General features: G+C 47.1%; 10 protein-coding genes across 10 annotated transcripts; 3 read left to right on the top strand and 7 right to left on the bottom strand.

Moving 5' to 3' along the window:
• Positions 1–1,424: 1,424 nt before the first annotated feature.
• Positions 1,425–3,929, bottom strand: N7483_000759 (response regulator; the record flags this gene model as incomplete). Its single annotated transcript, XM_057084197.1, has 4 exons — positions 1,425–1,826; positions 1,886–2,538; positions 2,598–3,557; positions 3,650–3,929. 4 exons carry the CDS (start codon positions 3,927–3,929, stop codon positions 1,425–1,427), a joined length of 2,295 nt encoding a protein of 764 aa, XP_056950346.1.
• Positions 3,930–4,777: 848 nt separating this feature from the next.
• Positions 4,778–6,060, bottom strand: N7483_000758 (PQ-loop repeat-containing protein; the record flags this gene model as incomplete). Its single annotated transcript, XM_057084196.1, has 5 exons — positions 4,778–5,012; positions 5,344–5,477; positions 5,539–5,620; positions 5,683–5,803; positions 5,904–6,060. The coding sequence occupies 5 exons, from the start codon at positions 6,058–6,060 to the stop codon at positions 4,778–4,780; spliced, it is 729 nt and encodes a 242-aa protein (XP_056950345.1).
• Positions 6,061–7,690: 1,630 nt separating this feature from the next.
• Positions 7,691–8,723, bottom strand: sho1 (osmosensor SHO1; the record flags this gene model as incomplete). Its single annotated transcript, XM_057084195.1, has 3 exons — positions 7,691–8,233; positions 8,296–8,418; positions 8,493–8,723. The coding sequence occupies 3 exons, from the start codon at positions 8,721–8,723 to the stop codon at positions 7,691–7,693; spliced, it is 897 nt and encodes a 298-aa protein (XP_056950344.1).
• Positions 8,724–10,541: 1,818 nt separating this feature from the next.
• On the bottom strand, positions 10,542–11,084 carry N7483_000756 (uncharacterized protein; the record flags this gene model as incomplete). Its single annotated transcript, XM_057084194.1, has 1 exon — positions 10,542–11,084. One exon carries the CDS (start codon positions 11,082–11,084, stop codon positions 10,542–10,544), a length of 543 nt encoding a protein of 180 aa, XP_056950343.1.
• An 890-nt stretch (positions 11,085–11,974) lies between these two features.
• Positions 11,975–12,783, bottom strand: N7483_000755 (putative nuclear distribution protein RO10; the record flags this gene model as incomplete). Its single annotated transcript, XM_057084193.1, has 2 exons — positions 11,975–12,381; positions 12,552–12,783. The coding sequence occupies 2 exons, from the start codon at positions 12,781–12,783 to the stop codon at positions 11,975–11,977; spliced, it is 639 nt and encodes a 212-aa protein (XP_056950342.1).
• A 286-nt stretch (positions 12,784–13,069) lies between these two features.
• N7483_000754 (ubiquitin-associated-like domain-containing protein) lies at positions 13,070–15,879 on the bottom strand (the record flags this gene model as incomplete). Its single annotated transcript, XM_057084192.1, has 7 exons — positions 13,070–13,459; positions 13,526–13,980; positions 14,036–15,280; positions 15,337–15,483; positions 15,545–15,578; positions 15,641–15,709; positions 15,748–15,879. 7 exons carry the CDS (start codon positions 15,877–15,879, stop codon positions 13,070–13,072), a joined length of 2,472 nt encoding a protein of 823 aa, XP_056950341.1.
• Positions 15,880–16,752: 873 nt separating this feature from the next.
• N7483_000753 (SET domain protein) lies at positions 16,753–18,777 on the top strand (the record flags this gene model as incomplete). The annotated part of the gene is made up of 3 exons (XM_057084191.1): positions 16,753–17,358; positions 17,429–17,761; positions 18,523–18,777. 3 exons carry the CDS (start codon positions 16,753–16,755, stop codon positions 18,775–18,777), a joined length of 1,194 nt encoding a protein of 397 aa, XP_056950340.1.
• A 27-nt stretch (positions 18,778–18,804) lies between these two features.
• Positions 18,805–19,431, top strand: N7483_000752 (DUF3176 domain-containing protein; the record flags this gene model as incomplete). The annotated part of the gene is made up of 1 exon (XM_057084190.1): positions 18,805–19,431. The coding sequence occupies one exon, from the start codon at positions 18,805–18,807 to the stop codon at positions 19,429–19,431; it is 627 nt and encodes a 208-aa protein (XP_056950339.1).
• Positions 19,432–20,456: 1,025 nt separating this feature from the next.
• Positions 20,457–21,209, bottom strand: N7483_000751 (uncharacterized protein; the record flags this gene model as incomplete). The annotated part of the gene is made up of 1 exon (XM_057084189.1): positions 20,457–21,209. One exon carries the CDS (start codon positions 21,207–21,209, stop codon positions 20,457–20,459), a length of 753 nt encoding a protein of 250 aa, XP_056950338.1.
• Positions 21,210–22,657: 1,448 nt separating this feature from the next.
• Positions 22,658–24,663, top strand: N7483_000750 (uncharacterized protein; the record flags this gene model as incomplete). Its single annotated transcript, XM_057084188.1, has 6 exons — positions 22,658–22,673; positions 22,720–22,877; positions 22,938–22,973; positions 23,032–24,075; positions 24,154–24,433; positions 24,488–24,663. 6 exons carry the CDS (start codon positions 22,658–22,660, stop codon positions 24,661–24,663), a joined length of 1,710 nt encoding a protein of 569 aa, XP_056950337.1.
• Between the last annotated feature and the right edge of the window lie 411 nt (positions 24,664–25,074).

The raw sequence follows: 25,074 nt of genomic DNA, 5'->3' as shown, positions 1-25,074 counted from the left end.
ATCTGCAGCGACACGAGGGAGAAACAAGAAAAAAAAGGAAACAGAATGCGGCTAAGCATTTGGTCTGTGTCGCCCGAGATTTCCTGCTTTAGGACAGCCTGAGAGGACAAATAAATGTGCATATTGATTTCAGGGGTCTGGACAGGAATTGTGGTGTGCTGAAAACAATCAAGCCCAGTCCCCCATATCCTCGGGTCTGATGGCGCATTAAACTTATACTGATCAGGGATAGACTTCGACAGCCATACAGGTGTCAAACAGACCAATCCTTATGAGGAAGGTCGGGGTGGAGATCAGATCAGTAGTGGGAGCCTATCCTGAATATCGAAATGCTGAAAAGAGGATCTCCTGGAAGGATTGGGATGCAGCGGGACGCCTAGCACTAAAGCGGAACGCGTGAGCAACTAAACTAGAGTCAGTTAGTATGTGCGTTAGTAAATACATGTGCGTGCTACAAGAATAGCCGAAGATTTTCGTTGCTATTCTCCGAGCATCTTCCGTTCGAGTTGGATTAAACTAAAATCTCACTGCATGAATTGATTCACAAGACACCGCATCTCTCCACCAACACCGTCTGAGTGGATCTCCCGAAATCCAGCGCCGATCTTTTCTGGGCTATGCAGTACGTTGGTGGCTGATCTGACCTCGAGAATGAGAGCATAGCCTAGCTCCAGGGCTTGTTGATGGAGGGTAGACAGTGACGTAGATCCTCCTAAGATCATCTTTATTTAGAACCTGAACTCAGGCTTCCCAGGTTGTATTGTGTCCATCAATCTAGTATTCAAATGTTGTAGGTATGGTCGTATGTCTCAGATATTCAAGGCGATGTGAAGTTTATTAAGTTTTAGTCAGTGATCTGGTCAATCGCTGAAAATTGATATTTGTAGTGTGAATGTTCATTCGCAGACTTGAGCCTGTTGAGAAATATAAAGCAAAGCAGTCTGATAAATAAAACCGGTACTGGATTTCAGACGGGAATAAAATTGTAAGCCAGGACCAGAAACCTGGGAAAGATTGGTCGAGACGTGAAAACATCTCTTTCATGTGCGCGAGTATGTCCAATGCGTGTATATGTATACGTCGTAAAATAAATTCAAAAACAAAAGGTGTAGGGTGGCATGTGCCGGGAATGAATTTTCAGATCAAGTAGCTTGTTGGGCACAAAAGACAAGATTGAGTTGAAGGGGGAAAAGGGAGAAGGGAACACATTCGGAGTCGATGATGCCTCAGAGCGCCCATGCTACCACAGAAAAAGATCCAAAAATTTGACAAGAAAAGATATAAGGAACATGAACGGAAAGATTGTTGCTGTAGGGGTATCCAAATGGAAAAGACAGATAGTCGAGACATATGGAAAGAGTTATGAACGACGTGCATATAGTAGTCGTGTTTCTCTGCCGAGGAAACCGCGTTTTTAGGGATAATCAAGACTCATTCTTGGGAGCAGATGATCCGGGAGCATTGGGATCAACATCAGCCGGGGTTGCGTCAAGGCTGGTGGTTGCTGAATCCCCAGTATCGCCACTACCACTGCCCCATGAATCTTCTCTTAAGATTTCATCTGCATCTGGCAAAGTAGGTCGCTTGAGACCTTTGGCCTTTGGTTTCCCGGTAGTTCGGGATATTGATGGTGATGACAACTCTGGTTGGGAAATAGTCTCGCGACTACCAGTTTGCATAGGGCTGGCTGCATTGTGGAAGTTGGGAGACCTGGATCGGGGAGAATCCACAAATCCACGCCATTTTCGCCAACCCTCGAAGTCAATGAGGGCCTGCATACAGCCCCACTCGGTTACTTTCTGTTCGAGCCAGGGGAATCCGACAGGCTGTTGGAGAGAGATGGTTAATATGAGGAACATCCTACTTCCGAAGTGTGCAAACATACCTTGGTTAAGAAATCATTACACCCAGCAGCTAATGCTTCGTGACGGTCACTTTGCAAACTGCTAGCAGTCAATGCAACAATGATTACAGGACTTCGGAACAATGACAGATCATTCAAGGTATCTTCTTCGCTAACCGAGCGGTAAAGCCCGGGGCGTTTGTCGGACGCATTAGTGCTTGAAGCACTTGATCGTCCAGAGGCCGTCTTAGGGAAAACACCAATTCCGTTAAGTCTTTCTAGTCGTCGAATCTCCCTGGTTGCATCCAGTCCGTTCATAACGGGAAGCTGAATGTCCATAAGCACCAAGTGAAATCCACCCTGACGCCATTTTCGTACAGCCTCTTCGCCATTACCTGCACACTTCCAGCGCACACTGAGACGTTTCATAAAGGCCTCGAGTAACTTTTGGTTGATAATATTGTCCTCTACGATGAGAACGTTGATAGGCGGTACCGTTCCATCGATCAATCCACCAAATGCAGCCCCTGGCGATGCTGTGCCCTTTGTCTTCCGCAGCGATCTTGGAGACGCGATGGGTGCAGGTGGAGTGTGTGCTTTCGCTTGGGGAGATTCGGCAGCCGGGGCTGGTGGCGTTGGCACGCTTTGAGGTGCGATGGTTGGAGGAGGTTGGGAATGAGGAGAAATGCCCAAGTCTTGACGTCCTGAATTAGTGACTTGCTTCTTCCTGAACATGGGAATACTGAGAACATACCTGTCACAGGCTGTACCTGGCCAAGGATCGTCGGCGAATTAGTGGTATGTCGCTGCAGCGGCGGCCTGCGATGATGCCGAGCACGGCTCCCTGGAGATGGTAATGGAGGAGGCACGCCGGTAGTGAGGATAGAAATTGACGGTGCGCTGGCTACGCCTGAACTTGACGTGTGTGTAGGCGGGGTAGGAACCTTTGTATTGGTAGGCATAAGAGGGAAGTAGTCTCCATGCTCACCAGGCTCTGGATGGTGATGATGATAACCGGTATGGCGCGGCGATGGCTTCGGTGTTCGGCGCGTTGGTGCCTCGATCAGTAATGCCTCCTCAATCGTTTGACCACCTGGGTAATATGAGTCGAGCACGGATCCCAGAACTTCCTCTGGGCTCAAGAGTCGCTCTGGCGTTACGAGCCGGTTCGATGCTTCGCGAGCCACAATCCTTATCAATATATCCGGCGAGTCGAATGTCCTTCCTAGTGAGTTACCATATTTCATGATGACTTGGTCGCGTAACTCATCCACTACCGCATCCTCTAAACACGGCACCAGTGTGGCCGAGCCACCGGGCCGTTTCACCCAGATGCGACGTTGAACCATATTGGCAGCAGCTACGGGCACACGACTGCTGCCTTGGTCACCTTGTGAGGGGAATAGACTCTGCTCGAGCAGCCCACTAATCAAGTGTTGATGCGACGCAGGGAGGAGTGATTGCCGGCGACTAGCAAGACTAGGTCGCTTAGTGGCAGGAGGCGGAAAGAAAGAATCAGTCGGACTGCGATCTTCCGTGTATCTTTCGACAACGGTATCTAGGGTCGGAGTCAATTGATACTCGGTTAAACTTGGCGTACGAAGTTTGACCTGCGCGACCTGCAGGGAGGTATCGTCGGAATGCTGGGGAGTCGGGAGCGGCGAATCGAGGGGGAGGAGATATCCTCGGAGAGAGGGGTAGGCAACGGCGAGGTCTTAGGCTCAGTTGGAGGCGGGGAGTTATCGAGATTATCTGATGAGGGATGATGAGGAAGATGCTGCTCTGACTGCAGCGGGGATGGATTACTGAGCCGATTTCGACGCGATTTGTGCCGGGCACCCTCGTGTGCAGCGGGACCCGAGGCGGTATCTTCGGAGGATTGGGCCGCTGAGGAAACGACACTATACGGTGACTTTTCACTCGCGGAATCGAAGAGATGGGGATTACCAGAGTTTCCTGAGATTCCAGAGGTTGGATTTGGGTGGACACGCGGGTCCGCCCCGTTGCCCGGATTTGGTACCGCGGGTATCGATGATCGTCGTAGCAGCTTGGCCTTGAGCAGACGTGATAGACGGCCCTCAGGCATTGTGGACTGCTGCCAACGGGCAAATTACGGTCAATAGCTTCAATTCATGGTTTCTGACTTGTATTTGAATCTCAAGCGGCCAGCTGTACCCTAGGGATCGATAAACAGAGAGATTAGTGTACTGCCCAGGTGTTTATGCTGGGGCCGTTTGTACGGGGGGAAGTCGAGAGACTTCCTTAGCCCCAACGAGGTTAGAAACCGGGGGTCTTAGCACAGTACCTCTCCCCGAGGATCCAAGTGTTTCAAGTTTCTTGAATCTGTTCAGCCACAGTAATCAACGGACTAGGTTGAGGGGATAGAAAGCTGTAACAAAGAGGGGAAGTCGTACAATTTTGTTGATCTCCCGCGAAAGTTGGGCAAAAGCTCTAATTACTCACGCTAAGGCCGAAACAATGAAATATCGCCAAGGCCCCCGGGGCCACTGCAGGCGGTATCTATCAGTAGTAACTAATAAGTACTTCATCTTTATGATTCTTTGTTTACTGCCCAGTTCTTGGAATATGGCATGACCTTTATGTAATTCTTTCGAATATTGTACGGGTATAATCCACCTGAGCAAAGCTTAATCGGGTTTTTTGCGATTCCTTGATGGATTGGAATGATTAATTCATATAGTTCCATGCCTCCTCTATCTTCAAGTTCCTAGCACGAAGATCTTCCACCTGACCCTTCCAGGTGATCATGCAGGTCACAGTGTTGTCTTGTATGCACATGTGTACTCTAATGAAGCTCCAATACTAAGGTTTTCATTAACTTTGACGTAGTACTTATGCATTTCTATGCTTGATATTCTATATGCTAACTATTCTATTCAACGATTTGAACATTGCAACATGCACATGTGACCCTCATACATTATGATCTGGCGTGATTGAATCAGTGGTCTGTCCGGTGAATTCTTGTTTTTCATTCCCCGGATCACTTTTTTGTTGAGATTGCGTTTCTTCCGAGTCAGTATCACGTCTGTTCAAGTCAAAAAAATCATCAATGCTCATGCCAGAAGCCTTGGCTTCTTTCCGAAGTTTGCGGTAACGAATACGCCAGACGATATGGCTGATATAAATTCCTGCTTCCAGGACGACCCTAAGCATCAATTAGTCCTGATGCCAGTGGCCAAGAGGGAACATAAGAAGCGAGATATGAAGTTGAAAATAACATCAGGAAGGGTGATGCGAAAAACTTACACAAGGATGTACATAATACCTCCCAAAATATCAAAGCTACCTTGTGCAGCTGGAAACTAGTTAGCGGACTGTTCCCTTGATACAAGTGTAAGAAAGACATGGTCATACCCAAGGCGAAAAGAGAAAATAGTCCGCCTAACGTATCAATTGATAGAAAGACCCAGTCTGTTCAACAAAAATTCGAGGTTAGAGACACTTTATTTTTCCTCATTGTCGGCGTCAAATCACACATACTGAATCCAACAACTCTTCCATCCCGTTTCCACAATTCAAAGTACGGTGGCAGTAAACCCCCACTCAACAGGATGGCAGCGAAGACCCCTACCACAATATCAGGCCATGTAATGCCCTTATTGTAAGGAATCTGCAATTGACATTAGAATGAGTGCTCAAAATGCGCCAGAATCTGGCAAATGATCACTTACTCGCAGTGTAAGAATGAGAAGTGCTTCAAGTCCACCGAACAACGCACTCGTACCCAAGCAAACCAGCGTTGCTTTAAACTGACTATAATTACTTCAACCAGAATATCAGCATATGTTTGAATACAACAGTCATAGGTAACTTACTGGTTGTAGTATAGGATCTGAGTCCAGCTAACTAAAGAAAAGAAGCCGAAAATCTGTGGCTGGATTTGTATCGGGATATTCACTTCTTGTAGGATGAAGTAAGCTCCCATTGGGACCGCACCTATGAGCAGAGAAAAGCATGTTAGTTCATTTAGATCGCTATACCTAAAGCCCAACCTATTCTCGTATAGTCATATGAATTTCCATAGACTTTGACTTACAACTTGCCCATAAGAACATCATCGCTGCAGGAAATCCATCTGTCTTTTTTCTGCGCCAGTTATACCAGATCTGAGGAATCAACTGTATACACCACAGTAATGTACCAATAGTGCCGAGCACATTAGAAGCTAATGTGACATTGCCTCCGCTTGACATGATGATTTGCAAACTAACTGCTGGCAAGCAGTGAGGTCGGTTTCGATGACGAAGAAAAAAATAGAACCTGAGTCAAGCTTCTATGGATTTCACAACCTGTATTCCCGTATTATGTGAATGACTGAATGATTCGAGATAGAGGAACGATGAGAGAGAAGATCCAATCGAATCAACCACTAGCACCGTGACTCGTTAGAGAAAAGATTGAATTCAAGAATACAATCTTCTCCCAGCTGTAAGCGAGAAAACAGACCAAAACTGGGAATTCTTCAGCACGGTGCAGGTAGCGGGGATTGCGAAGCCCTTAGCGCCAACGCAGACCACGACTCAATCACTAACCACAAGCTCAGTATCGATTATAATGCATGCACAGAACACGAAGCCAGACAATCAGGCAGGTGAATCATCCATACAGGAACCCAGATGCCTCGCCAAGGCCAATTCGGGAGCAATGAATGAAGTCAGCTGCCGATCTCACGGCTCCCCTCTTTCCGAGCGAAGACGAGACTAAGACGAGAATGGTTAATCGATGGAGAAGCTTGACGAGGAGAACGGTCTAGCTGACGGATGTTAAATGAGACTGCATGCACAGTGCTGTAGGCTTTGAGATGTGGTTTCCATTGGCTATTTGTCGTCACCGAGTTTTCTAGGGTCTGATAACGCTGCCAGTGCTTACTGTGGGTTTCTAGGATGGAGCCATGGATTTGAGTGGAGAGGGCTTTGGTGGCAACATCGTGGCGTTCAAGTTACTTGGTGGAGAGCTTGGAGATTGGAAACGGAAATTATACATGGATTTAAGTTATTCAAGATTGAATGGAGCGAGCTTGACTTATTTAAGCGGATAATTCGGTCTGGACAATGGCATTGTGATGCTTGGTCACTGGTGATAGCCTGATAGGTCTCGCATGGTCTCCACATGGGCCGTGTCACCCCGCAGCTGTTAACGGGGAATTGCATATGGAGAATAACATCGAGTCAGGTATTTGTTGATCCGATCAATGGTATGTGGAATAAATCTCATAAATGAATCAGGCATCAGAATCTGGAATTATGCCCAAGACGTCCAAGATGTGTACTACAAGTTGAAGTTATTAACAGCCCTAGGGCTGGTAATCAGAAATCTACAAGACCATTGACAGATAGATGAATTGCATTCCAGGCTCTCGATCAGCTGTTAAACGTAGATGAGCTCAAAAGTCTTCCATAAATGCACAGCAAACCCATCTGCGACTTTTCTTTGAGCATCAAAGACTTCCAGTGGGACTATAACTCGTCCCAGCCATGGCCTTAATACTCTTGGCACATAATCAAATAGCACCTGGTCCATAACACGCAAAACAAGGTAATCACACAAAAAAAAGAAAAAAGGGAGAAGATGTCCGCCCGGCTGCAGCCAAACCAAATACGAAGGTTTGAATGAGAAGGAGGGGAAAAGAAAGAGAGAAACAAATAGATCAATGGTGGAACATTGACAAGAAAAGGGAGGCCATCAAGACATCACGTTCAGAGGAATCAGAAATACACATAGGCGGAGATTCCGAAGGGTATCAAAATACATATTTTGCGACAAGGAAGAAAACTCAAAAAAAATGAAGATAAAACAAAAAACCAGACATCACGGATGCGGCGATCACAAGAGGATGAGGTAGTTTGAGGGCGCAATGCCCGTATCTCCATTTTGTTTCCGAGCCTGCCACCATCGGCCGCTAACATCGGACACTTCAAGGATCTCGTGCTTGGCGAAACTGATTTCGTTGGCATCTTCGGGGTTGGCGTCATAGGAGTAGATCGCCTTTGCGCGGTAAGGGTACTCGGTCGGCTGGGGCACCTCACTACCGGGTTCCCCGTTCCCGTTGCTGGGGCCAGGGACAGGACTGGTGCTGGTAGCTCCAAAGCGAGGAGCCAGAGTGGAGTTGCGTTCGGCGCCGGGGGGTCCACCGGGGAATCCGGAAACGGGGGAAGAGGTCTCGAAACCGCTCAGCTGGGCAGAAGTATACATCTGCGGGGTGTTGCTGGTAGCCATGGTTTCTGGGCGAGCGCCAAATGCACTGGACATAGGACGACTACCGCGGTAGGAGGCAGGGTCGGGTTGTTCCTTGTTAAGGGCAAACGAGTCGATGAATCCACGGTGAGTAGCCTGAGGGGAAGAACCAAAGTAGAAGATCCAGATAACCTAGCGAATAATGTCAGCAAGAGCAATCAATATTAGAGTATTCGAAGTAGAATGTAACATACAATAACCATAGAAAGCAGGATAAAGCCTGCACCAGCGGCTTGCTCGGAACCCAGGCTGCTGTAAATCAAGTTGTTTGCGCTGGTCGAGCACAGGACCAGACCAACAGCAAGGTATCCAACAATCTACATGTCATGTCAGTTCCACTGGTCTTTTTTTCTTTATTCTTTTGTTTATATTTCGGGGGTGCGTGTCATACCGCGACGCCATAAACATTGCAAGTATCCGTGCCAAAAGTCACGATAAGACCGATAATCAGACAGAATGTGTAACAATCCGCCCACCAGTCGTAGTTTGGATAATCATTTCGTGGTTGGGTTGCAGCGATGATGGAGGCGACAAATGAAATCAACCATGCCAGGAGAGAGATCGAGAGGGTGGCCAGGGCGAAGGGATCACCCAAGATATTGCTAGGGCGGAAACTCGGCATTTTGGGTGTATTTTCGAATTCACTCAGAATGATGTCAAAAGGGAAAGTGGTGGAGTAATTCGCGATAAAAAATGAGGGTTGCAAGAGACAGGTGGTGTTCAAAGAGGGGCTTCTATCGTTTATCGTTGAGGCCTGAGTTCTCTCAAGGCTGAGACGAGTCGATAGTAAGGAGCGGATTCGTATCACGTATGGACGATGGCTTTGTTGTCGAGGTCGAGGAACAAGGGCGGCTCGAACTTTCACAGAAAATACCGGAGATGGAATCTGCGAGGAGGTGAAACGACTGGGGTACACCTAGTCAGCCTTCAATCCTGGGCACTATTTTGCGCGTGGGGTCCAAAGCCACGAATCGTCTCGCGGTTCTGACCCTGTTGACAGTGGCGTTGTTCGCGCTTAAAAAATCGCGATAGCAGTAGCGATAATTCGGACCCCTTAAATTCCCAAGAAACCGCTCGGCATTGGAAATATTAGGTGTACCTGGTGGTATGTGTGATCGTACCTTTTTTTGCGAGACAAAGTGGGTTCGCACCAGACGGATCAACGAACGACGTGGGGTTAAGAGAGTGTGGGTAAACAAGAAGAAAAAAAGACAGTTAAAAAAAAAATCGCGACAAGAATTGAGAGTCAATTTCTTGAAGATTGCGAGATAACAGCACCAGGCTGGAATTGAAGTGAACGAGTGTATGAGAAAAGGGAGAGATGGTGGATCCTAAAGATGCCCCCTGGAATCGAGACCGTCGGGTGCAATCAGAACAAACAGGGAAATGAAGTGTGACTTTGATCCACTTGATTTTCGCTTCTCTCTCAGACTTCAATAATTATAGTCTATACTCACTATGATTATATCTGATAACTTCAAGTTGTAGAATAATCACTCCTTATTCTTCTTTGTTTCCTGTTCCAAGTTTTTCATCCCTAATAAACTTAAGCCGGTCTTTACTATAAATATCATCCTTAGTCACCCATAGCTCCGCTTTTCACTGGATAATCCCGAAAAGCTGACGCGGGCAGTTCTGGAACAGAGGCAATTTCTTCTCGAAATGCCATTGATGTAAGTACCCATAGAGGCTCCATGGTCCTGTCAAAAAAACGAAAATTCGTTCATCCACATTGATATACTCTGGAATTCTCTGGGATTATCTGAATTGAAACTCCAATTCTACTCCATCTTTCTCTAAAGTCCGGAGAACACCGTTAACACTCTCCACGCCCCACTCAATGGTTCGATCGGATCTCGTACTTTAGATGCCACTAATTATCCGTACGTGGGTGTGCACACGTGTGTCTCCGAGGTCTCTCCTGTGCTGTGCAGCGATCGACAACGGGTTATCATCGGGGCTTCGGCTTGATAGGTCAGTACTCCGTACTCGTACGCACAACAGAGATGTGTTTTTTTCATTCCTTGGGTGGGTTAATTACGGAAAGAAAAAGCCCAATCATAAACACCTGTCAAAGCTTTTTGGAGTGGGGGGGATCTATTCAGGTACCATTTATGTGGCGTTACCATATCAAAGATACTTAGAATGGACACCGGTCTAGCCCAAATCCCCTACCAGTTGACCGTTTGATGATCAGCTGAATCGCCTAAATATCCTAGATATTGGATGGAATGTGACTTGCATTCAATAATCTGATCAATTGGAATATCATCCAATGTTTTTAATATATGCTTATCTCCACTCAATCTTTTCTGTACCATCCCATGTTGGAAATGTTTACATTTCTAACACCATTGGCTGGAATTACACTTTGAGTCAAATTAATTGCAGGTCAAAGCACTTCCCGGGCTGAGATATCCATAGTTCAAGCGATAGGGGCTCATTCATAGAATCCACCTTGTACAAGAGGATATTGTTGTTGGCTTGGCCACTGCAGAAGAATAGCAGCCTTGGCCTCTTCAATTTGGGCTAAATTCACCAACAGCCCGCTTTGGCAAAGCAAGTCAAGCTGATGATAGCACCAATACCTGCAGCCCTGACCCTGATCATTAAATTCATACTTGTGACGGCTATGCTGGAGAAGTAGATCGACAAAGTCGCGTACGGTTTTCTCTGATGCCACATCAAGTCGAACAGACTTTTCTGTCGCCGGTGAGAGGACATACGTCAAGTCACTGAGAACCATGTTCGCTTTGGAGCCACCGGGGATCGAGGTACTTGGGACCATATAGGATGGAGTTATGTCGAGATTGACAGAATTATTGGTGCCAATTTGAAAGTAAAAACACCAGTGATTGCCGCCTTGGGCGAGTTTTTCGTGGGCAACGGCATACATCCATTGGACTTTCTTGTCTAGAATCTCGCTCTGCTGCCTTACTGGGATGAAATGTAGTGGCTGAAAAATGGGAGCTGAGGATGTCATCTTGGGCAATTTAGCCGGGACCTATGCTAATTTGTCAGTATAGTTATGGAATGGTCACTGAGGCTTTGAAAAGTCAATGAATGGTGCCAGTGATTTGATCAACATCATTTCGCTTCGACTCATCTTGAACATTTGAAGGTTGGGCTCTGCAGGTGCGGGACAAACTTGGGGCATGGGGTATGTAGTTATGCAGCTGACTTGCCCAGGTGGTCACGGTATCAAGACCTTGATTGACTGACAGATATATACTAATTGAGATTAAACGGGACCGACCAGTATGATAGTATCAGGATGTATATAGTTGGAGTCCTAAATGGAGGAGCTTCCTGTCATTTCAATTTGACGTAACTCTACGTGTTGACCTCGGGATACATCGATGTACTCCGAGTCCAGAGCTAGTACGTTAGGCATCAGTGTCATCTCAAGTACTAGTGTACATTTGGTTTGATAGTTTTACCTTATTCGGTTAATCCTCACATTACCACATTCTATCTACAGATGACTGGAATGCTATGAATATTCAAAACTAGCAGACTTTCCGATCAATAGCATATCACGAAAATAAGCCACATGATGAGGCTGGTATGTGGATTCCAGCTGTCATTCTACACGAGTCCTTGTTATGGTCAATAACCTCGTGGCATGATTATTGCAGATGAAGTCATCTAGCATTCTTCAATTTGTACATGTAAACACCGATAATCCATGAGGTAATATATTCAGCGCTCTCAATAGGTACAGTCCCATTCATATACAATGTAGACTTCAGATGCTCAAAGTAGCAGGTAGATGCGCCCAAACACCCAACCAGCAGGATATCACGCAAAGTAAACAAATACAAAATGCACCATAAGTCAAAGAGATGAAAAGGGTGGAGAAGAACCAGGAGTCTAAATTTCATTCTCTCTCTTTTCCTTAATCACCTCTCTCCTCCTTACCTCCCTCTCAACGCCTTCCAATCGTCCCTCCCATTCAGCCCAACACTCCCCACTCCCCACAAGTCCAACTTCATACCATCGCTGCAAGACCTGCGCGGTGCGGATGCGTAGTTCAGATATGGCTGCCGCCTGCTCGATCTGTGTCTGCGCGACGCGGTCCATCTGCGGTTGAAGCTCGATGAGTGTTGCGGAGCTTTGTGGGTCTGGTATGGGGAGATCGTTGAGAGATGTGAGACGTGATGCTGTTTCCGGGAAGGCGGTTGCGTAGGAGAGAACGATGGAGGCTAATGTGCGTGGGGAGAGGCCTTCGGGTATGGATTGAGGGTTTGGTGTTTGGAAGAGCTCGGGGAAGCGATCGTCTGGTTGTAATTGTTATTATTAGTACAAAGAGAAGTAATAGTGATTATTTGAGGCTGATTGCTTCCAGGACTCTCGGTGAGGGACACAACAAGAGGCTCAATAGTGGATAGTGGTGATGGGAGAGATTGTGGTAGCCGTGGTAAACATGGCTCTGTCGAACCGCACTTACGGAGTTGGATCACATCTCGTACAGCTGGAACATTGCGGCTCAGTCTCTCCAGCTCCCGCTCTAGGCGAACAAGTCGGCGCGACACTGTTTCGTCGTGAGAGGCGGGTTTCTCGGGTGCTGTAGGGGCCCCCGTCCAGTCTGTTACTCCTCCTAGGAGGTACGCTAGGCGCCGCAGACGCGCTTCGAGGAGCTCGATAGTGGCACCAGCCATGGCATCACTTTCAAGAGTCATGGTGGAAATTGTTAAGGGACTGGCGCTATCTGGTGTGAATATTGAGGTTTAAAGGTCGACTGTCGCGACAAGCTCGGGGTTCAAGTTGTTGCAAACACGGCAAATGTGGGGACAATTTACGACAATCGTTATCAGCATCTATGGATGGTAACTATGAATCTACAGCTACAAAAATCGAATACGATAGATAATACAAGCATTTTATTGCTCCTCGAGCCTTTCTGTGTCATGTCCTAGGTAGCGTACCAACATTTCATGGTTCTCGTCAATCGTAACAGTCCTCTGCTCATTTCGCGGGCACATGCTCAACGTGGTCTGCCATCTCTTCGTCACTCTCCGCGTTAGTCCAGCCCTCATCGCTGTCCAAAATATGAGGCGCCAGCTGTGGAGCCGCAATATTCACGCCAGATCCAGAGGTCAAAAGTCTTGATCCCCTCTTCTCCTGCATTTCTTGACCTTCCGGCTTCTCGCCCTCAAACCTTTGCACTTCGTAGTCGAAAACATTCACATTCGCATTCTTATTCGCCTCTTTCTGAGCTGCCGCAGATTGTTGCATTTTCTGATGCTGCCCTGTGCTAATATCCGAACTTAGATCAATGAGATTCTCGCTGTCTTCTGCAGCACTACTCTGAGTGCACTCGACCGCAAATGCCTCATTGTCTTTTTGTACGAAGGCCTGTTTGTATGAGGAAAAATTGAATCAGCAGTGGTCAATATGGAAAGTAGCATGTCTAAATCGTACCTGAAGCTGGGAGGGCGCAGGTTCCACCTTCAAACCCATTGCATCGTCGCTGGCGTACACCAGTAAAACTGATCTTCCTTCCCTGCGAGCTGCGTCAAGAACTTCAATCTCACGCACCTTGCGGGCAGTGTATCCCACAACATCACCATTCTGTGTAGCCGCGTGATCACCATTTGCTTTTTGCTTTTCAGCTTGTCGGGTCTTTCCGTCATCAGTGGAAAAGCTGATCCGCCACCATTGGTAGTCACTATTTTTGTCATCATCAATATCCATTAGGTGTTGAGCATCTGTTTCTTCGCGGCGTTTCAGAACGTAAGTGACATGTGGCTCAGTACAGACACCTCGCAGGGTGTATTTGTGGGTCGGAGGCTCTTGGGGTGAATCCGATGGTTCAGTCAGCAGCTTGGAATATTTTCGCATGGTTTCCAATGCTTGCTGCTTTTTAATCTCGAGTTCTGTTGCGGACCAATTAGTAATGGGAAATGGTAGAGTCTCCGATGAATAACTTACCCTTTAACTTCTCTGCTAATTGCAAAGCAAGATCTTTCAACTGCTGTGGAATACGCTCTGCTCTCTCCCGTGCCACGTCCGCGGACATCACATCAGACCCGCCAGCGATAGCCGTCTTCAGAACTACGGGTATCCGTTCTGCTGTCTTTTCGATTATCTCCAGATTTGTAAGACCATCGCAAGGCGTCAGCGGCATTTGAAAGTGATCGATCAGTTGTTGGACCTTGATTAAAGCCTCCTGGGCTTCCAGTTTTCTCACGCGTAGCTCACGCGCAATCTCTTGGCAGCTGCTCAGATAGCGGTCGGGGTAGAACACAGCCGGGATTTTCACGTCCACTGACTTGGCATCCTCATGGGAGTCAAGCTTCATGACGAGAACTTCACCTACGTGTTCCAGCCATACCTCATCTAGGTCTTCCCCAGGCCTATCGCTCCAAATAGCCGAGTCCAGGACATCATACAAAGTCTGCCCATGAGCCTGTTCAACAACGGGCCCGAAGACGAAAAGTTCCCTGGAGATTGGCTCGTCCTCCGGGTCGAAGGGAGATCTTTTGTAGGCATGAGACATGAAAGTTGTACATAGCGGGTTATCAGGGTCTGCCCGAATTGCAGCAGAAAACCAAGTCTCCAAAAATCGAGCTACGGCTTCCTCGGAATCAGGAGAGTTCGTAAGTATGGGCCTCATGTTCGAAAGGGCATCACTGCTTCCAAAAGCGCGCTGTGTCGAATCCAAGAATGCCATCAGGCGTTGTGATTCATAGATAGGATCATCCCAGTCGCTATCGTCGGTTCCTTCGTGAATAGTCACAATCTTGGGTAAATTGATCGGTTGTCCATTCCACCATTGCGCATCATGTCCATAGTCAAAGAGCAGTTTATTTCTCAGTAGCAACGCTTCGCGCGCGAGAGGGATTTCGTGGATGATGGTGAGAAATCCTCCAATAAAGAGATTGTCCTGTGTCGGGCGAATGAATGCAGGCTCGTCGCCTACTTTCTTGCGATCCTCGGGATCCGGGCTGATCACAACTTCCTGGGCCGTTTCATTGAAGAGGGTCATCGCCCACGCGCCTTCATCGTAGTGGTCACGGGTCGCTTTTCCAAACTGAGCCTGGCCTTCTGGAGCTGCGGCTGTCACTCCACTTTCTTGAGTGCCCATCCCCTGGTTCAGCGACATCGCCACCGCCTGTTGTAGCTCTTGTTCTTCGCGTTCGGCCAAGGTTAGTCCTTGCTCAGTTCCAGTTCTGCCTGGCGTCCATTCCAAAATTAGTGTTTTCCTTGGGCGCAAGATCTAGGCTACCCACCTGGGCTTCCTGGGGTATTCGCAGCTGTAGAATCGTCGGTTCCGGCGCTTTGTGATGTATCGTGCAAGTTTACGCGGGAGGGAGGGCGTGTAGGAGGGGCAGTCGCGGGCAATCGGGGACCAATGTCTTCCTGACTGAATCCGAGCGCTATTCGAGAAACCATTAGAGACCGTTCCAGAAGTAAAATTGAAATAGAAAGCTGACTTACAAGTTAAGTTGCTTTCATCCTGCCAGCCCGATGCCTGAGAAAGGGTAAGCTTATTGAGACCTCCAAGTAGGTGGGCTGTGGCACGTGGCTACAAACACTTGTATGTGGACCTGTTGGATCTTCAAAGTAAGCGTTGATAGCTTTTTGTGAGTCGAGATTGTTGGCCTGTAATTTAATCAGATTCATCAGAGTCAGTGACAAACAAAACCTTGGAAGGCAGCGAACGTGTTTGGTGCGGGGTAAGGAACCTTCAAAAAGTTGACTGCTTGTTCACGGGTGGTGCTAGTGAAGCTGACAAAGTTTGCAATAGCATCCTCAGAAGGTTCGGAGGCCATGATCTCTATAGGGGATAAATGTGATCTGATCTCACGATAAAGAAGGTGAGAGTTCCCTTAACGCAGAGCTTCCCCACCACATGACGCCAAGGCCGAGCCTCGATCCACTTTGATTATACAATTAGGTACTTGATCTACATAACTAGTTAGTTAGTACTACATTAATAATGAAATCTGGTGTATGTTTAGTTGAATCTGTGACTTCTTACATAGAAACTTTCTAAGTATAGTTGACAGCACAAAACCAGAGTATCAATATAACAATACTATTTAAGCTCCGAGTCTTTGAGACAATTTTATAACACATAATAAGTATTCTTGAACAACTTGGACATTACCTAGGTATTTAGTAAATTAGTATTACCTTTATCCAGTATAGATAATAATGAATAACATGTTGAAAAAACAAAGAGCAAAATTTGAAACAAATATCATTTCAAGGGTACTTGAAAGACTCGAGGCCTTGTACCTAGGTATCTACTATGTCCTTAACAATTCCAGGCCTTTAGAACAAAGCATTATACTTAATAGTACATATGTATAGTCCGGCTCTTCATTGTCTTCATTGTTTTGCATATCACTTATTCAGGTTGTGCCAAATACAGATCTTTGTCACATTCCAGTACAGAAATAACATTTAAAGAACCTTCGAATATAAAAGTCTCCAGTTTTCACTGAAGTCTGTCGTCAACATCCAGCTTGAACAGCTTAGAAGCACTTCAGTACCTCAAGACCACAGGTGACTCAACCTGAATTTCTATTACACCCCAATCTCTTCAAATCACATCTCCAATTTTGTATTCACTCAGTCATCCCCTCACTTCAAATTTGAACCTCTAGTATAGGTAATCGTACACGAACCCGACAACTGAAATGTCTGGAATCGAAGAACCCGCACGTAGCGGGAAGCCTAGTGCTGCTTCAAACCGCCCTCAACCTATGCTCAGCCTCGAGGAACAGACCCTCGAGAAAGTTGCAGCCCTGTACTGGGACGTGAACTGTGTTTGCAATTTTCAGCAGATCGTTAACGACGCTCCATCTAAAGAGGACTATACAGAATACCAGCGCATGAAGCGTAATACCGAGCTATTCATCAACCAAACCATTACTGACTACATCGCAGCCCTGAATACCGGAAACCCGACCCGATGTGTCAACTTTATCGCCGAATCCTCCTGGAAAATCTTCGCCATTTGTGCTCACTCTGAAGCCTTTCAGTTGGCCTCTAAGAACGCCGATAACATTGGTTGGTCTGCGCTGACTGATCTCATCCTACAGAACCGTCGCAGCCTAGAGGTCTTTGCGCGTTCTCGCGAGCTGGAGTGGCGTGGATATCTTCTAACTTACTATCATTATAACCTACCAGCTCTTCAGGAAGAGCTTTCTCCGGATGTTGATATTGCGCAAGAGCATCCCCATCATACCGTTTTACTTGCAGATGGGCACCTGAAGCGTCCAATTTTTGAAGATCGTGCACAGGTCCATATCGGCTCCTCGATCTGGATTCCAGAATCCTTCCCAAATAGCCCCCCCTGCCAACCCGATCCAGCGTACAAAAGTCATGGGACCATGCTTTTTATGTCGTTCCCGAAGCACCTGTCAATGCTACTTTCAACCCATGGCGGGTGACTTGGTGGAACTAATTGACTCTCCAAACATGGGAACTGGAATTCGCTCACTAGGCTCCTTCAAGCCAGGAGACTACCTAGCTGAATATGCAGGTATGTTGAACCCTGTTGAAACTAAATCAACTGAAGCAATTTATGCCCTGTCTCTAGCTGCACCCAATGATGTAACTGGCGCGATGGACACCAAAGCCCATGTCCTCCCTCACCAATATGGCAATTGGACTCGGTATATTAACCATTCCTGTGAGCCAGCAGTGAGTTACGTGTGTATGGTGGTAGGTGATAGAGTGATCACTGCAATCCGAGCTAATAGAAAGATCTCAATGTTTGAAGTGCTAACAGTTGACTATGGAATTGATTACTGGCTGACTCGGGACTACCCTTGTCTTTGTGGAACTCCGATTTGCGTGAACTTCTTGAAGGCTGGTCGTAATAGGATGTCCGATTGAATTACTAGTACCTACCTAGCTTTGTTGATTTCGGATTTCATGTTCAATGTTCAAGTTGTTTAATACTATTTTTAGCATGCACACTTACAGTTGGAATGTGTTTGGAACATTCAAGTTCCAAGGTTTGAATATCATTATTTTTCACATTTTATTTTGGTAATTCAAGAACTTCAGTAGTAGAAGTAGTAGTGTTTGTAGTAATAAATCAATTATAATAGCGCATGCTGCTTCCAGGCTACCTATGTAGGCACAGTTCAAATGTTCAAATGTTCCAAGGTTCAGTGCACATCTGTGGTGACTTGTAACAATTGAATACTATATCACCCCCACCTGTAAGGCGTCCCAGGGCACGGGGCACTCATGTGATCTGCATGCGGTGCCATCCTAAACACCAGAGTCCAGAGCTGAGTTTGACAGTTGCCAAGAATAATGAAATTTCAGAATCATTAAACCTAGTATATTTGATATGAAGCTCCAACAAGGCAGTAGCGAGGCTGAAGACGACTCGGTAGAATACCATCTAGAAACACTGCCTACTCGAAGATCAACTGACCACCTCACACCAGCCCCCGAAAGCAGAGAAACCCCAGCATAGAACAGGGTACGGCAACTGGCAATGGGAAATCATCGCGGTGACAGTGAGCCTGGCCGGGTTTGCCCTACTCGTCGGTTTCCTGGTGAAGGTCAACAATGCGTCCTATACTTCCTGGCAATACACTGCGTCGCCCAACACAATCATCTCCATCATCACTACGGTGGTCAAATCCGCCTTGCTGGTACCCGTGTCCGCTTGTCTGAGCCAGCTGAAGTGGAACCAGTAGTGGCGGAGCCCCGCTCCGCTCTACAACATGCAAGCAGTGGACCAGGCTAGCCGTGGGCCTTGGGGTTCCCTCACTATCTTGTGGGGCGCTGTTAGGGGACCGAGGATGGACACGTGGACCTTGACCGGCGCATTCATTACCATTCTCGCCTTGGCCATTGATCCCTTTACCCAGCAGATCCTGTCCTTCCCGTCTCGCTCCGTAGTGACCAGACTTGAAACAGCATTCATCCAGACGGCCAATGCATATGTGTCCGGACCAACGAGTGACAGCAAGATCGACATCATTGAAGTCAGTGCACTTGATCCAAATATTATATCAGCCGTTGTCAGCGGGATAGCGCAAACAAACAGCGCCCTGGAGCCGCGATGCACCTCGGGCGACTGCAGATTCCCTGAATTTGTCACCCTGGGGGTCTGCAGCACGTGTGATGACATGACTGCACAAGCCGTCCAGACTTGTCACGTACCGACTGACAATCCCTATGCCAGTGGTCCGTTCAACGTGACACCACTTAGCTGTACTTACTCATTCCCCAGCGGTCTGAATCTCAGTATCCCCTGGGCAGCTGCCGCTCAGAACGGGATGTTCAATAATGAGTCGGCCACATTCGGCATGATGTATTGGGATATAATTCCGCAGAGCGTCACATGAAGCAGTGCCCTGGGGGTTCGAGATCCAATAGTGGCGTTGTTGTCTGCCAATATCACCTTACGGGAGCTTTACTATGTGGTCGCAAATGCCACGGTGCCGCCACCTAAGCCGGTGCTGACAGAATGTATCATCTACTACTGTGAAAAAGAGTATTCTCCCAATGTGTACATGGGTCAAGATGACTATTCAGATATTATCTACAAGACACAACCGCTTGTTCAAGTCAATTTCACCAGCACCGCGAGCTTCCCAGTCCGCTTTGGTCCGCCAAATGGCACCGAGACGATGCTGGCCACAAATGTGGTATATCCAGTCGATTATAGGACGTACCTCGGGTTGAGAAAGATGCTCAGATCATTGTTCAATGCGACGACAATTATGACTGACCAGATGTCGGATCTTACAGCGATGATATACTCGAATGGTCTGAATATATCAGTGCAGTCTGTGGCGAGCAGTCTAACCACGCAATCCGAACTGGTACTGATTCCAGAATGATAGAAGGCACCGCTTATAGTGCGGAGACCTACATCCATGTTCGATGGCCCTGGATAATTCTGCCGCTGTTTATTATCCTCGCAACACGGGTGCTCCTTGCAGGGACGATGCTGGCGAGCAAATATCAGCAGTTTGCAGTGATCTGGAAGGGATCTGTTATTCCCTTGCTGGTAAGTCGAATTGAGACGGCCCATGGAGCTGATCTGGATAGTCTGCAAAGCTTGGACGAAATGCATAGAATATCCCGGATGAAGGCAAGGCTGGATAAGGACAAGGGGCTTGTGTTTATTGAATAGTAGACTTATTTGCAGAAGAGCCTCGCTTTATGATACTTCGCATTGACAAGGGAAACGCTGTGAGCAGGGTACTATCCGAGATGATAGTTTTGTATCTATATACAGAAAGGAACGTGACATAGTGAGCTGATGACTTTGGAGCTAGATATGCGTGTCCTATCTCACTCAGAAGGTATGAAATATTTGGTGATTGAAGTCACCAGCAGTCGTAACTGTGTCTCATTCGCTGCACTATTGGCGACCAAAATGGGCTGTGCCTGTCACCAAAAGCAGCTTCGCATACTGGAGGTGAAGCCACACGGCGAATCCAGGCAAAGCTGGTGTGCCTGTTGCATCTGTTCCAGTGAAGAAAATCGATCTCAGCCCGAATTCCACAACTCCTTCCTCCTTCTTAATTGCACTTGAGAGCTCCATGAAAGCATCTAGACCCTTCAGCCCATCCTTTATCTCGGTATCGCCCCCACGTATAACGATGGCTTCTGGTGTCTTCTCATACACCTCAAGTGAGCTGGTGATCCAAGTTCCTTGCTCGTATGTAGAAGCTGCCAACTCGTCGCGCGACCATAATTTGGGTGTACTTGGGTCATCAGATGAAACGATTCGAGAGAGAGTTCTTTGAATGGAGAAACCTGCAATTGTCAGACCGCGCTCATCCGGCAACAGGGATCGGCATATGGAAAATGGGGCGCTCATACCTGGGCCACTCCAAACCCCAGCGTAGAAGCTCTCATTCAATTTCTGTGGGTTTTCTAGCAGACGTGGGTTGATCTGATCGAGTGGGATTCTGCGCACGAACTTGTCTTCCACGACGGGATTACGATGGGGATTGAAATTGCCATTTTGCACGACTTGATTAATGCGGTCTGTTGGCTCGATGGGGACCAAAATGGCGTGACGCGTGAACACAAAAAAGGAGCCGAGGCCAACGATGCCACCAGCTGTAGTAGCCACGAGGGGCTTCCACAAGCGTCGAGTATATGACATAGCTAGTTAACACTTATTTTGCACAGAATGATGGAAGAGCAGAGTTCCGTACGGGAGGAAACGCCGGGCCAGCGCTTACTGTGAGGCTGGCGTGCTAGTAGTAACTAACTGTTTACGGCAATGGGCCGATCCGGAACACATTGTCTCAGATTGGTAGTTTGTCCTTTTTCGTCCTGCAAGTGGAGTCTCATGTCATGCTGACAGGGTCCACAGGGATCAGTAGATGTTTGTAGCCGACAAGGGGTGTTTTATAAACGTGAACCCCTTTTCACATACTTTCTCAGAAAGAAGCGCTGGCTTCCTTCTAAACGAGAGCCTCGGTCGATCGCGATGCACGAAAAACGCCATAGATCGGGGTATCAAAGCGACTGACGGCTAGAACAGGAGGTGCAGTGAGAGGTGCCCACTGAAGCTTCTCTTGTATATGGAGTAGCAAAGTGACAAGTACTCACGCTGCGCTTCGCGCGGCACTGCCAGTGTACAATAGCAGCGAGCATTTGAAATTGGGGAGATATGTCTCCAGTACTCAAGTGCTTAGCCAGGTGTGTTCACATACTTAAGTACAGGGCTCAGTCCGAGTCAGTAGAATCTACAGGTGACCGAGTACCACCAGGGTTACTTACATGGTTAGCTGGAGGGTTATCTGGAAGGGAAGGTTAGCTGTTGGATTGTTGGATATAGGCAACTGGTAGCCCTAGGGATAAGCTGTAGGCTCTCCTCGGGTATCAAGACAGGCGGTGAATAAAAGTGCAGGAACCTAAGTAGTAAAAGAGGTCTAAGTCTATCTATTATATGATTTAGTCTTCCAAGGTTCAGATGGATACTTCTAACCTATTGGAGATGTGAGGGAAGTGTGAAGGAAACCTCAGATGACTCTCTCCACTATAGGACTACACCCCAACCCGATATCGTGCAAGACCACGCTATTCCCCCTTTTTGAACTTGGTAGTGCATTTTCTTATATTCAATATTCAAGATCCAAGATCCAAGATCCAAGATTGTAATCTGCAGGCACCTCGGGACCGCCCGACCCCGACCCCGCATACCGATGCGGGGAAGCTTGGACCCTGGACATCTGCAGTCGTGGTTACACGATCCCTTGACTTCATTCAAGTTGACATTCCGATCTGCAAGATCCTGCCCGTCCTACCTCACATATCCCTGTGATCTTTGAGGCTTCAATCATTGGATATCGAATTGCATCAACTATGCGCCTTTGCAAACAAGTCCTTGGTATCCGCCTTCAAAGAAGGTTTAACTTATCACTAACACGAGGACTGCTGACGCAAAGCTATGCTCGTGGTCCATCGCAAGTGAGCTGCTCAATTTCTTTTCTTAGCATTTAAAATATCATTTGCCTGGTCTAAAGCTAATCATTCGTTATATCACGCAGCCACCTTTGATCGAATCGACCGTTGGAGATCATTTCTCAAAAATTGTGGCACAACATGGCGACCGAACAGCGTGAGAGATTATATCTCGGTTCAGTATCTTAACCAAGTACTGACAGCACTTTCAAGTGTCATTTCGAAGCACCAAAACGATCGAATCACTTATTCCTCCCTCGATATTCGGAGCAATGCCCTTGCTCGGGGGTTTGAGTCCGTCGGCGTCAAAAGGGGCGATCGCGTAGGAGTCATGCTGGGCAACTCGATGGAATTCGCAATTGTGAGCCTTTGATCCTCCAGTATACCATAATCTCGGGCGTCATTATACTCATGAATCTAGGTGACATATGCTCTGTTCAAACTCGGAGCTATCTTGGTAAGCCCCACCTATCTCCACAACACTATATCGATATACCTCTAATCACTTTCGAAAGGTGCCTTTGAACCCTTCATTCAATTCCACTCAAGTTGCATCAGCATTGTGCCATCTGGACTCCAGTCATCTTATCATCAGCACAGGATCCAATCTACCCCGCAAAGATCCCCGCAGCAACACTCCTCTACTCAACCATCTGGTAGACCCTTCTAGCTTGAAAGTGGAATCGGATCTAGTCCCATCCTTGAAACAGATCATTCTTATCGACAATTCATCCGGTCGCATAGATACATCTGCTTACAAGAGCTTGACACCATTTGAATCTATTATGTCGGAGCTGCCAGCAGATGGACATGCTTTACCCAACCAGGGTCTTTCTCCAACCGACATTGTGAATATTCAATTTACATCTGGGACAACTGCGATGCCGAAAGCAGCATGCCTGACCCATCGCTCAATTCTGAATAACGGCTCGCAAATCGGCGACCGCATGCTCTTAACCCCACAAGATATCGTCTGCTGCCCACCACCCTTGTTTCATTGCTTTGGCTGTATTTTAGGGTATATGGCAACGGCAACACATGGCTCGGCCCTCGTTTTCCCCACGGAATCGTTCAATGCCCGCGCAGCGCTAAAGGCAGTACAAGAGGAAAAATGTACAGCCCTCTACGGTGTTCCGACAATGTTCATTGAAGAGCTTGGTCTTATTGAAACGGGAAAAATCTCAGGTGATGGCTTTCAGTATCTACGAACTGGCATTGCGGCTGGAAGTAGTATACCGGCAGAACTCATGAAGAAGCTACACAACGTTCTCAACTTGACGGAGTTGACTATTTGCTACGGAATGACTGAGACTAGCCCTGTCTCTGCAATGACTACAACAGATGATCCCATTGAGAAGCGCATTCATACGGTTGGACGACTCATGCCACACGTTGAAGCCAGAGTTGTGAATCCAGTAAATAAGAATGAGGTTCTTCCTATTGAGACGTGCGGCGAGTTAGCTGTCAGTGGGTATCTATTGATGGAAGGGTACTGGGGTGATCCCGAGAGAACAGCAGAAGTGATGATCGCAGATGAGACTGGGAAGCTTTGGATGCATGTGAGTTGAAACATGTAGTAATAGATATACTACTATAAAGTAACGTATGTTCAAGCTAACACGAAATTGAATCAATAGACTGGAGACGAGGCCTCGATGTCAAAGGATGGATATATTACAATCACAGGTCGAATCAAAGACTTGATCATTCGCGGTGGAGAGAATATTCACCCATTGGAGATTGAGAATTGCTTACTAGCACATCCGGGCATTGCTGAAGTGTCGATAGTTGGGATTCCGGACGAGAGATATGGTGAGGTCGTCGCCGCCTTCGTCGTTTCTCGAGAGCAAGGTCCCAAATCTATCACGAAGGAAGAGATCCAGCAATGGGTCCGCGAAAAGTTAAGCAATCATCTCGGTAGGTCATGATGCTCCTTGCTAGCTAAATTTCTCATACTGATTTTTCCCCAAGTCCCCAAATACATTTTCTTTCTCGCACCGTCGGAGACCTTTCCAAAGACAGCAAGTGGAAAGATACAGAAATTCAAACTACAGGAACAAGCCATAAAGCTACTGGCAGAAGACGCCAAAGCCTTATTGATTAAAAATGCGGAGGAAAGTCAAACATCGGACGCATCAGCATCTTGAGCGAGATTTTAGGCATAGAGCCATACATACTAGTAGATAGTCAAGAATCAATTTAAATATGAGCCATTCAACACGTTCATAGTATTAGGATTGACATATTTTCTATTCAAACTTCGAGCTATCTTGGTGATTGATAGTAACAGTTGGTCAGACCAGCAAAGCCATGCTTTTACTTCCCTCCGATCCGACAGACTCGATTATTATCGGTGCATGGCTGCCTATCCAGCTATGTGTAGGTGGTATCGGAATAGGTGACAGGTACATACATGGATACCTCCCGAGGTCAGCATGTACTTACTAGTCTTCTACTACTAGTAGCAACCTTGGGATGCTTTCGAGATCTCGACTCGCCTTTGGTGAAAGGTATCATTTGGGTTGAGGCCACCATGATAGGCTGGGGATTGCTTGCAA

The sequence above is a fragment of the Penicillium malachiteum genome (assembly GCF_028827825.1).
Source record: "Penicillium malachiteum strain IBT 17515 chromosome Unknown utg000001l:1.0-8184562.0:1.0-8186909.0, whole genome shotgun sequence".
In the NCBI taxonomy this organism is placed as follows: Eukaryota; Fungi; Ascomycota; class Eurotiomycetes; order Eurotiales; family Aspergillaceae; genus Penicillium; species Penicillium malachiteum.
Note: the sequence above shows the minus strand (reverse complement) of the source record. Positions and strands in the feature narration are given on the sequence as shown.